General features: G+C 32.6%; 1 protein-coding gene across 1 annotated transcript; it reads left to right on the top strand.

Annotated features, from left to right (window-relative positions):
* The first annotated feature begins 3,376 nt into the window (after positions 1–3,376).
* Positions 3,377–10,982, top strand: LOC107020972 (protein PECTIC ARABINOGALACTAN SYNTHESIS-RELATED). Its single transcript, XM_015221529.2, has 11 exons — positions 3,377–3,877; positions 4,707–4,757; positions 4,857–4,947; positions 7,298–7,374; positions 7,576–7,664; positions 7,905–8,024; positions 9,147–9,263; positions 9,346–9,489; positions 9,582–9,705; positions 9,802–9,993; positions 10,253–10,982. Exons 1-11 carry the CDS (start codon positions 3,557–3,559, stop codon positions 10,610–10,612), a joined length of 1,686 nt encoding a protein of 561 aa, XP_015077015.1. The 5' UTR covers positions 3,377–3,556; the 3' UTR covers positions 10,613–10,982.
* Positions 10,983–13,518: the final 2,536 nt, after the last annotated feature.

The raw sequence follows: 13,518 nt of genomic DNA, 5'->3' as shown, positions 1-13,518 counted from the left end.
TTATTACACATAAATTAAAAATCGTCCATTTATCATAATCTAATTCATCAAGGTATCTTAATCACCTAACCAAATATAAATAACAAAAAAATCCTCTATATCATCTTATTCTTTTGGTATCGCATCAAACCAACAACTGTTGTCTTAGGCTTTCAACTCAATTTTAACTAATCCAATTACTTTTGAATAGAAGTAACATTGTTTCAACACTATATGACCAACAAATTAGACAATTTTAATGAAAACCACAATTGTTCATGGCACTTCAATCCTCTCAGAGACAAAAGTAAGAAGAGGGTTCTGGCCCTCCGTCAAGCCTCACGAGGCCCCATTCTTGATTCAACACACTTAATGCCTAATTCAGTACAAGAACAATCTTTTTTGAACACCATGCAGGTGATAGTTATTACTATCACAAAAAAATGTGAGATTTTTCTTCGTTTTAGTTCAATTTTTTCAATTTAATAATTTTTATTTGATTTGAGTAGTTTGACATTTCTTTCTTCGGTCAGATTCACTATTCAAGTGCATTTATATTGCCAACAACTTTGACTTCTCTCTTTCCATTTTAAAAAAATATATAATTCTTGATCATGTTGTAACCACTACTTGTTTCTCCTTGGTACAATTGGTACGATTGGTCGTGAATCTCTTTTCCTTTCCATTCTGCCTCTCTATCAAGACGAATTAAGATATATGGATCACGAGCTGGTTCATCAGTGGGCTAGACTGTGATGAATGAATTTTTAATTTATGAATAAAAATTAAAATAATTTTGGATAAAGTTATCTAGATGATTTCACATGTCCATCCGTTAACCTTAAGGTTATACACAATTCAAAAGACTGACAGCAAGAATGTATATAACCTTAAAGTATAACAAAGAATATCTATATAGCATTTATGATAGTTCGGGAGTACATTTATACTTTTTGTGTTACTTCTTTTAGGACGTGTTTGGTCACGAGAATTATGATTTGAAATCATATGATATGAAGTTAAAGTTTTGTTTTGATATGCAATTTTGAATTTTTAAGTTGTATTTTTCTAATAAAGATCAAAAAAATCACAAGTTACGAAAACTATTAAAATTACCTAAATCTTAAACCAAATAAGCAAAAATTCATAATAAAAAATATAATACACTAGGATAAAGCTATTCTAAAAATAATGATATAAATATTTATATTATCTGAAGGTTAGTTTAATAAAAATTTACCAACAAACTAAATAACATCGGAATATGTAACATTTCTTTCTCCTTCAATGACAACAATTAACGAAAAACAAATAAATAAGTTCATGTCTTTTCACACAATTTTATCTATATTGAGTTAAATCATATTAATTACCTTATAAAAAGAAAAAAACATCCCAGCAATTATTCATTTCTAGGACAATTTTAATTGTGTGGTTTACTTTCATTTTGATTTCTACATTTTCTTCCGAGTGGTTAATAAATTTGAAATTTGAAGAGTTAATTGCACAATAATTATGATCTATTCTGCAATTCAAATATTTTGTTTTGTTTTAAAAATAAAATAAGATGTAATTGGATAAGAAAAATAAAATGAACAAGTTAGCAATATATTTTGTTTTCTTATCCAAAAATATGTTTTATTCTTAATCATAGTAATTTATAGGAGTACATAACAAGTAATTCTTTAAATTTTATAAATACTAGAATTCTTTTGCCCATGTAAATTATTCACTCTTTTAAAATATATATTTTTTAAATTAATATTTAGCCATACTTAGAAAAGGTACATTTAAATTTATAATATTCACACTATAAGAACACAATAAAAGATAATTTCAATTTTTTAAATTCCAATTAAAGTGAATAATATTTAATTTCCATAATTATACAATCATTGATATTTACAGGAAATAGTCAAATATATTAATATATTGTTAGAAACAATTTAAAATATATCCCTCATTATAGTTTGGAAATTCAAATATACTTTTCACGATATACTATGACATAAATATATTCTTAATTTTAACAAAATAACGTATATCAATGTTGAAATTAAATATCTCACCACTTATTTTAAATACTCAATTTCTCTAAGATTTTCACCAATTTAACCCATTTTCATAGTCATTTTATCCATCCAAAATTTTTAATGAAATGAACACTCAATCACCACGAAACTCACAGAGGGATAACGATGGGACAGTACGCAGCGGGGTAGAGCGGGTTGAGTTTAACTCGTAAGTTTTTTAATCCACTTTACCCCAATCCGCATAATAACTTTTTTCATTTTCAACTCGCCTTACCCGTCCTGCATAGACCTGTCCCTATGAACTTGCTTGTATAGTTTTTTTAATATTTAATTTTTCTAGTTGAGTTTGAATACTAAAAATAGATTCATTTTTTTAATTAAGTTATATTAATTTGATAGGATAGCAACTTCCAATTTTTTTAAAAGGTCAATTAACTAAAGAAAGTATATTATTTTTTATTAAACTATTTTAATTCAATGTCATGAATATTTTAATAATTTTAAAGCAGTTATCTTAATAAATAATGCTTAATCAATTTTATTAATGTAAAAATTAAAATTAAATTTAAATTCACATATACCCCAAACCACCCTGTCCCATATTAATTTTTTAAAAAAATAGTTTAAAGAAGACTTTTGATCATGTGGTCCTAAATTAAATTTATGTCAAATATAAAAATTCCCTTTAATCTTGTGATCTTAAATATGCTACGTGGAAAGTTATTACCAAAAAAAGAAAGAGATCATTCTTTTTGAAACAGACTAAAAAGGAAATGAAAGGAAAGGAGGTCATTCTTTTTTAAACGGAAAGAGTATGCAAAATTAAGATGATTTAAAGATATTTTAGCAAAAGGTAAAAATAAAATTAACAATGTGAGATCTTAATTGAAGTTGTTTGTTTGTATCATCGTTGATTGTATATCTATTTCAAAATTGAGTTCAAGAGCTTTCGCGGTTAGATGTTGATTTTAATAGAAATACTAAAGGTGAAAAAAGATGATTATGAAAATGAGTTTGATTTAAATTTGATCAATGTAAAAAATGAATGAGTTTCATAAAGAAATTATATATTTAAATTATTTAACTTTTAAACTGATATGTGTTAGTTTTGATAAAAAAAAATTAAGAATATATTTAAATATATTCATAATATTTCATTTAATTAGCTGGATTAAAAACTAAATTGAGTATAAACTTATGAACTTGTTAATTTTGTTTTTTATCGGAATTATTGAATGAAATGCTCATAATAATTTTTTTTTTTTTGAGGTTGAAAAAAAACAATAGTCATATTGAAGGGGTTAGATCTCACATTTGAAAATATGAGGGGCTCTAAGTAAAACATTTACCCGTCAAAATGTACTATTTTTTAATAAGGTAAGTCAAGAGATCACCGATCTGGAAACTCAGCACTCTTTTACACACTGACTGATAATATAGCCGTTGCCGGAGCCGAAATTCTAGAAAATTCTCACTTACCCCGTCAACGTTAACTACTCGCCGGAGTACGGCGAAGCAAACTGGCGTTCAGTCCGAAGCGAGCAATGGCGGAGCTACGCCACTCAAGCTCGATCGGAAACCGAGTTACAGCGTCACCTAGGAAGCGAGACGACGTCACCGCTTCCTCATCTCCTTTGGTTCCTGACAGTGCTCCTAACGTTGATGATGACGATGATGATTATCGTGGTCGGTATCCTCGAGATCGGTTTCGTTCATTCCTCTCTTCGCATCTTCAACCTATTTTCCCTTTCTTCTTCCCTGATGAATCGAGGTCTCACCCTCACAAGTTCAAGATCTCGCTATTTCTGCTTGTTGTTCTCATACTTTCACTAGTTGTCCTGATTTCGTCCGTCGTACATCGTTTGGTAAGGCTTCATTTTATTGATCTTAAAACACACACATAAACATTTGTATGTATCACATCTCAATTTGCTCACTGGAAGCGATATTTCTAGTTTATCAAAAGATTTTGCGGTTCTAATTAGTTTGAAGCTGGTATGTACTAGTTGAGATTATTAAGCCTTACATGTTTCTGTTATGCTCTCTTAGTCCCGGTAGGAAAAAGTGTGGGATTTGGGGAAAGTTATTTTAAAAGAACATGTGATTTGCCTCGGATGATAAAATATTTGTCAATGCTGGAATGAGTGAATGGATTGGTCAAATTGAAGAAACTAGAAGTAATTTAGGACGTGCTTTTGATAACTATTGGTCAAGTCAGGACCTTGGCTTTCAGATAGCGTTTACTAGAAAAGATGAGATCAACTAGAGATAAGTACAAGTAGTCCTTTTGATGATTATTGATCAAGTTAAGATTTTAACTCCGTTATATGTTTACTTGAATAGAAATGTTTGTCTTTCGGCTGCTAGCGTAATCAAGTAATGCCATGTAATTTGGTAAATCCTAGCCAATCTTTTAGAGTTGTTCTTGTATGAATACTGACATGCCATATTGCTTAAGTTTGCTTTAACATATCTCTGATATCAATCAAATTGTGGGCCGTGTAAGCATCTTTGTTCCTCGCTCTTCATATAAAGGATTTCATTTATGGTTATTATTGTTTTGTGAGCTACATTGGCCTTTTGATTTGGTTTAACAAACTATTATTGAAAGAATGTTTGATGTATTTCCCTATTTGATGTTCTTTGACTCAATTTCAGCATTTAAAACACTGTTTACGCTTTTTTTCTCTGTAGAATGCTCCATATTTGTGCAAAAAGGATGGTATAACTCTTCAGTGTCCACCGGTATGTTCTTGAAAGACTACTCTTTGTCTGCTACTGCATCATATTACATAATCACTACCATCATTGTAGTCAAACGTCCTATCTTTCTAATTTAATTAGGTGAAAGAACCTTCTTCCTTGTGGGAGAATCCTTATTCATCAACAACCTCCTGGAAGCCTTGTGCGGAGCGACGTGAGGGACTGATATCAGGTATTTCTATGCTCCTTGAAATTATATTTATACATTTGCCTTGTCATGTCTTCTGGTGGGGCAATTTGGTTCGATATACTCCGTCAAGTTTAAGATTATAGAGAATTTACCTCATCCTCTCCCCTCTTCCTCAAGGTAACCGTGCAAAAAGTTTAGTATTTTTTTCCCCACGATAGTGATATTCCTTAGCTACTTCTTTCCTTGGCTAATGGAAAAAATGCTTCTGCTTGGCGCCATCCATCTTCAAATAGTAGCGCTGCTGAGTTCAGACTGTGGCACTTAGGTGCTAGGGGCATTGCTTTAGGTGCAATCCATATCTGTTCCCCCTGCTTTGTCGACCTGCTTCTCTGCTCCCCCTTCGAATGGATTGTATCCGTTGCCCCGATAATAGACGCTGAAAAATGACTTTTATAGATATAAATATAAATATAAAACAATATATTGGATGAACCATGTGACGGATTGAAGCCTGACATTTAAGTGAGTGCAGGGTAGAGTGGCAGTCACTCTCTGGTGTTTGAACAGAAATGTCATCTAACTACTGAAATGATAAAAGAACAAGGCAGGCAACCTTAACAACTTTGTTCAGAAATAGCATGTTGTATCATCCTATGCAATTGAAGAATATTGTTGTTAGTAGTTAAATTTAAGTTACAAATTCATCTTTGTTGTTGATAATTTGATTTATTAGGTCAATTGGATTAGACTCTTGAACGATTCTTCTTCTAATGCTCATGGAGTGATTTAGGAACTTATCAAACTGGAAGAGTAGAAATAAGTAAAAGATCCTCAAACATTCAGGGATTTGATAGAGAGCTAAGTGTTAAAATATTGGTTGGTATGACTGTGAGTGATATATGCATAGGTCAAGCATTCCTCTTTTGGTTGGTAAGTGAGGTTTCAAATACGAGTGTTAACTTCCTGTTGAAAAGAGAGGGACTTATAATAACGCTTTGATAGATCCTTCCTCTTAAAACTCACATATAGTCTAATGCTTATAACAATATTCCTCTCCGCAAAGGAGAAAAGTAGAGGGAGGGGCAGGCCCATTATCACCAAGTTTCGTACCATGCAGCTACTAGCATTTGGTGATTTCTTGGTTAACAAGAAATGTATCCCTCTCGTTGTCAAAAAAAAAAAAAAAGAAATGTATCCCTGCCTCCAATGCTGGATCTCGAATTCCTTAGTTACAACTATTTTTTTGCCTTCAAACAAGAGGTACTCCTCCGTTCCCTTCCTTCCATCATAATAAATGGTCCAACATCTTAAAATTTCTATCCAATGGTCTCCTTGTGTCATGGACTTATCAGCATTAGCTTTTTCATTGCTCAAATCTGAATATTAGTGGTTGCACAAAATGCAGAATACTTCTGGTTTTACTGCAGTCAGAGGTGAGCTTTTCATTTTCCCTTTCACATCGATGAAACGGGAAATTGTCTAGCATCACTCTCTGAAAGGTATTCTAGCACTGCTCTTGCAAATTTGTTATATTGTTTCAACCATATCAGATCTTCTTTGTTGTTCTGGTATTCGGGTTTTTGATCCCCTTCGAGGGGCATAAGTGCAATTATTGTGCATGACAGCTTCTTTAGTCTCTCTTTGTTCATTAATGTTCAGGAACCTAGGTTGGGCAACATTCTACAGTCCCCTGTAACAACTAACACAGAAAGCCCAAATTTAAAAGACCATGTAATTTACTTGTGTTCTTGGCTAATTATCTGTTATAGCTATAATGATTATCTTTTAAGCATTTGTTGTCTATCGTTTTGATAAGTAAGCATTTAGTATCTTTCTGAAGGCTTCCATTAATATTTTGATTTCTCTTTTCCTCTTTTTTGTTTACGTCATTTTTTAATTTTTTTGAAGTTCTGTGTTTTCTTTGATATAAGGAATCTATCTACACTGTTTTACCGGCTTCTTACAATGTTGTTTTGAAGATCTTTACATTCTGAAGGCTGGAAATGTTGGTTGTTTTCCCACCCTAATTTTTTTTTAATGAATTAGCTATCTAGAATAGAGTAATTTAGAAGTTCACCCTTGATACAGAGCTGTGGAACTCTGTGAATAGGTTTTGGTATATGTGTCATTGAGAAGTGGGAAACCGAGCCGGTCTTCCCATTCATGAAACTTGTATCATTACTTAAGAAGTGGAGAAAATGGTGTAACATGTTTCTGCCTGATACTCCCTTGTTTGCCAAAAGTTATTCATCAAACCTCTTTGGGTTAGATATATCTTTGACAGCTACAAACCTCTCGAGCTTGTTGGAATCTTCATCCAAATTGAATAACTGATCTCTTCACCGTTTACTTCCTATTTTGCAAAATAGTGATATAGCTTGGTGCTTTGCAGATATTCCGCCCGAGAACTCCACAAACGGTTATATATTCATACATGCTGAGGGTGGCTTAAACCAGCAAAGGATCGCTGTATGTTTCATGTCATCTGCTATGCTTGTCGTCCATCTTTTTATATTTGTGTCTGTAACTTTTAGTTATTTCTTATTTTGATGACAGTTAATGAATGAGAACTATCTATTGTATTTCCTAAATTGTCTGCATATCTATGAATTCTTTTATGTGTTTTCAAAGGATTTTTACCACTTTAATTAGTCATGCATTTCCTTGCAGATATGCAATGCTGTTGCAGTGGCCAAAATTATGAATGCCACCCTTATTTTGCCAGTATTAAAGCAAGACCAGATATGGAAAGACCAAACGTAAGGGAAACTTAACTGAAGCAGCTGTTCTTGCTCATAAGGGTGGATGTTAATTTTAAATGTTGCACTGTAATGAGATTTTAGTTAAAATGCATAGAAATCAAAATTGAGGTTTTTGGTTATTGGATCAGTTTCTTCTTGGAAAAAAAAATTCCAGATTAAATATCATTGTGTTGTGAGAGTTTCCAAAAGGTTGGTAAGACTTTGATTATTCTTAATACGAGTTAACTGTGTTGACAGGAAATTGGAGGACATATTTGATGTAGACCATTTTATTAACTACCTGAAGGATGATGTGCGAATTGTTCGCGATATCCCTGAGTGGTTTACTGACAAAGCTGAGCTCTTCTCAAGCATAAGGTATGGTCCCCTAGCTTTTTTAGCATTTTACATTTGCATGCTAGTTTCATTTTCATGTAGCAGTTCTAAGTATAATTTTCTTTAAATAGTTTTAAGTATAATTCCCTGACAAGATTAATCAACATAGTGCTCTACAAATTCAAGTTAACATCATAAAAAAAAACCAGTTGCCCTAGTCTTCGTGTAGTTGTAATGTTACATTGACTTAGGAGGAGAACTGCATATGGATTTGGATCTGATAGTGGTGCGTTCAGTTTCTAGCAATTTTGTGTTTTCGAAGGATCCTTTCCATATAAACACTTGTACTTAACTCGTTTGGGTTTAGCATTTGTATGTCAAGACTAAGAGAAGTGGGGAGGGGTAAGTGAAGAGTAAGCGTAACAAGGTAAATATCAACATTGATTTATTTGTAGTATGTATTAGGTGTGAGCTGAAGCGTCTGGCTCCTCATCTCTCCATGAGAATTCAAATTGGTAATTACTCCCAGCACAAAATTCTCTAATCCCCATACCACCACAGCTACAGGATTTGTGCAAGATTTCTAGAATTATCTCAGTTACACGGAAGTCTTAAGAGATAGTGATGAGGATAATAACCAAAATGGACTTGGTATTCTCGTAAATAGACCTTGTTGACACCATAAATCGCACAAGAGCTCTAGAGTTGCCTCACAGCTTTGGGGTTCCATGCTCCTAATTTGGTGTCGATTAGACACTTGAAGACAGTATTGAGCGTTGGCAAGTTGGAGAGTAAGCTGATCAGCTTGGACTAGTAGTCCACTATTTCTTTTTCTGATTATAGTGAATGTGAAAAATAAAAATAGGTGGATATTTCTAGGTACTGAGAAAAGCAAAAGGAAATAAAAGAGCTACTGCCTGTCTCATGTATACTTCCAAAGTAAAGATACAACGATGTTCAAATAGATGGTTGGTTGGGCTTGACAGGAGATTGTGAATAGCCTGCATAAATACAATAATGAAGTGATTTATGAATAAATTAAATGTCACAAGAACTCCAATTAAGGGGCAGTTGCTGAACATGAGCATAGTTACTATTTCCATTTACAACAGTATGTTATGTTTTGCATTTGTGTTTATAAAGCTTGTACTATATGCTTACCAGGCGTACAGTCAAGAACATTCCCAAGTACGCTTCAGCAGAGTTCTACATAGATAATGTTTTGCCACGGGTCAAGGAGAAGAAGATAATGTCACTAAAACCTTTTGTCGATCGACTTGGGTAACTAGATTTTCATGCTCCTTTAAGTGGCCTGATATTTTAAATTGGCATTGACCTGATAGATTACCCGCTTATCATTCAGGTATGATAATGTTCCTCCAGAGATAAACAAGCTGAGGTGCAGGGTCAACTATCATGCTCTGAAGTTTCTTCCCGAGATTGAGCAGATGGCTGATCAACTCGTTTCAAGGATGAGAAACCGCACTGGTAGTTCAAATCCTTTCATGTGAGTTATTATGCTTGTAAAACTGCTGTTAAACATGCTGTTTCGCTGCTTCTGATCTATGATGGAACTTAAAATATTTTGTCAAAAACTAGGGCTCTTCACTTGAGATTTGAGAAAGGAATGGTGGGTCTATCATTCTGTGATTTTGTTGGAACAAGGTCAGAGAAAGATCTCATGGCTGCATACCGAAAGAAAGAATGGCCTCGGCGGTTTAAGGTTATCTAGATTATGATCACTATTCATATAAAGCTGACAGCGACCATTTCATTTTTGATATATTTATTCGGTTTTCTCTGTTTGTTTCGCTGGCAGGATGGTTCCCATTTGTGGGCATTGGCGCTGCAAAAGCGCAAGGAAGGACGATGCCCTCTTGAGCCTGGTGAAGTAGCCGTGCTGCTTCGAGCCATGGGTTATCCTAAAGAAACTCAAATATATGTTGCTTCTGGACAGGTCTATGGTGGACAAAACCGCATGGCACCGCTGAGGAACATGTTCCCAAATCTGGTAAGCTACTTGCCCAAACTTCTGATCTAGGGGAAGGGTCCTTTATCTATATTTTGTTCAGGTTCTATTTTCTTGTAGCTGATCTTATTGCCTACTACTCTGGTCATCTTTAAAAGAAACATGGGGGGAATGATTTTGTGTAAGAGACCCTTGAAAAGTTCTGGAATTTTTTCACTGCTGTCATTTTGTTTTGTTTATATCAATATACCGTTTGTGTTTTTTGTTCTTCATTAATATTATATTTTGGCAAATGTATTAGGTTACAAAAGAGGAACTAGCTACAAAACCAGAATTGGATGGCTTCAGAAAGCATGTGACAAGCTTGGCAGCCCTCGACTTCCTAGTCTGTTTGAAGTCTGATGTATTTGTGATGACACACGGAGGGAACTTCGCCAAACTGATAATAGGACATCGTAGGTACATGGGTCATCGTCTAAAATCCATTAAGCCGGACAAGGGTCTGATGTCCAAATCCCTAGGAGATCCATATATGGGGTGGGCTTCCTTTGTGGAAGACGTTGTCATAACCCATCAAACTAGAACTGGTTTACCTGAAGAAACGTTTCCAAATTATGATCTTTGGGAGAATCCTTTAACAAATTGCATGTGTAAAGCCTGAATTGACAAATCTTTATTGTGAAGATAAGTTAGTGCATCTTTCTAGAGTTGTGCACAGGGAATCGCGAAACTTTGGCTGTTAACAGAGCCAGAATTACAATGCAATTTACACATGGGGATCCCAGAATGGATAGAATGTTGTAGTCCCTGAAAAGTATTAACAGAGGAGTTCAGCAAACTGGCTATTAGGAGTGGCCTCTCTCTCTAGCTGCCGCCCTGTATTGCCACATCTGTGTTTATGATCTACTTACGTTGGGCGCGGACACCAATACAGTTTTGTATTCTGATTTATTCTCAATTGTTTCATGATATAATGTATATTATTTGCAGTAATAGAAAAAGCTTCCTTCATTTCATTTGAACACAGATCATATCTCATGAGCGATTTGGTGCAACAAAAGATACACAAATATGTCTTCACGTTTTAATTCTTGTGCTGTTGATATACAGATTAGATTTCCATTCACTGAATGCTTGTAATATCCAGTATATGTACTTGTCATTCAAAACACAGTCAAAACAGAAAAAACTTATTATCCATTTACTTAAAAGAGTGCTTTCTTGTTCCTAGAAAACTCCAAGCGTGTTGAAATGGTCTTTTTCTTATTTGATGGACATGAATTTCTATTAACAAGTAGAGAGTTGTGACATACAGAAAAATACTTTTGTTTGAATTTATTTAATTCTTTGTTAGAGTTATCATTTTCGACGATAATAATCAAATTTAGCAAATTTCAGTATAGTAGGGAAGTTGGATATTATTATTTTTGAGAAGGAATAGAATGTCTAGCCCAAATGGGTGGCTGTGTGAGTGTTATCATCGTCAAACTATTTAATATTTAATAATGTATTCGTCCTTTTCTCTTACCAGATAATTTAAGGCCCGTAATACAGGCTCAATATAATTTCACATATTTTTGTGAAAAAATTACATAAATTCACAATTTAAAATATCATAATCCTCTCTCAAATATATTCTTATTCCCTCTCAGATACATCCACCCCCTCTCAAATACATAGATATCCCCTCTTGAATATATCCCTCCCATGAAGTAATATATATATCATTAGTAATGTATCAGACAATCAAGGAATGTATTCGAGAGCAATGAAAAATTCGAGATTTTTCTGATTGAGGAAACTTCTGGGATAGGATGTAATTAGCCTCTAAATATATGAGATTTCTATGTTTTATACTATTTTTTTACAGTAACAACTTCAATATATTACTTAATAATATTTTGCATATGTTCATATGACATAAATGCGTCGTTTACAATTCAAATTGAAAAAGTTGAATTCCAAAAAAATATATGCAGCAAGAAAATAGAGAATTGCATTAAATTATGAGTTAAAATATTTCTTTAAAGTATTTTTAGGAACAAATATATTAACTATTCAAACACATTTTATTTTAAATTAGTTTAAAATGTTCTTTCAAAAACATGTCAAAACAAGCTTAGCATTTATTATTGTTTGTAAAAAGTTAATTAATAGAAACACTTCATTTTAACACAATTATAAAAATATCTTTATGGGTCAACTTTAAAAGTAAAGACATGTATGGATTCTTCTAGATTTTCATTTTGGTTATTAATTATACAATTATTATTTCACCCTTAAATAATATAAAATTACTAAAATGTCATTGTTTAATAGATATTTTTGGTTTAATGAAAATTTCACATACAACTTTTTTTTTATAGAAAATGTGGATCCAAATTAAATGTCATATCGTTAGGATACACATGTCATTTAAGAAAAGATATTTGGTTGTATTGTTATCATAAATCTATTATCACTTTTTTGATGTCATAGCATAAAACAAGCATTCAAAAATATTTGTAAAATGACAAAATTATCCTTGATCGTACTCAACTTGGCTTTTCTATATAATAGAAATAAAAATTTAAGTAAAATCTGTACTCAGTTTTTTGAGATAAGACTTGTAACACTCTATATTTGCATAACTTGGGAAAGATATCATTTAATTATATACCATATACGGTTTCCTTTTAGATGAATCGATTATTGACTTTTTGTCTTTTATAGCGTTGATTATCATTTTTTACCCCTTAAAATTGAACTTATGTTTAGCACGAAAACATAAATTTATGCTCTATGAAAAAATTATTTTATCTTAGGTGACAAAAATTAAAGATCAACAAAAATAGAGACAAAAGTGTGAATGGTCCAAAAGGTACTTCAAGAAGAGATTTTATATTAGGAAACTTACTAAAGTCTTACTAGTTTTTGAGCTAATTATTTAAATATATTTTATTTTATAATGTTACAAGTTTTATTAAATTTTGATGTGTATAGATACGTCTAAATACATATGATCAAATTTAAGTATAATTTGTTCTAGATATACTGTATTCAAGTGGATTTACATGTATCTGACTTTCTTGTTAGTCTATCTCCCTCCCTCGTCTGCATCTCTCCATTTGTTCTATAAATGTATTTGATATCTCATATACATGTATCTAATGTGATTCACATGTATCTGAGATACGTTGATTCTTTTCTCGACTCCCTCTAATCTCGCTTGTCTCTCTTCCCTTGAATGTGTTTTTCAGATTGTATCTGATAGCAAAAATGTATGTATTTAGGTGTATTTGACTTGAAATCTTATATAAAATTATTAATTAGTAAGACATGTATATAATATTTTCAAACTATGGATAGAACAAGTAAACATGGTTAGAAATGTTTATGTAATTATGTAGGTTTTCCATGATATTATAAAGTTAGCTTCAAAGCTATCAATATCACTAGTAAACTAAAATATTGCGCTATCCCTCAAATGGAGCTTTATTCGATACGAATCCTTGTAAGTTGTTTCTACCTCTTGATTTTTTGTCAAATCCCATGCATTCATAGGTGTAGCCTTTTCAGTACTACCCA

The sequence above is a fragment of the Solanum pennellii genome, chromosome 5 (genome assembly GCF_001406875.1).
Source record: "Solanum pennellii chromosome 5, SPENNV200".
Lineage (NCBI taxonomy): Eukaryota > Viridiplantae > Streptophyta > Magnoliopsida > Solanales > Solanaceae > Solanum > Solanum pennellii.
This window is presented reverse-complemented; position numbering and strand designations above follow the sequence as displayed.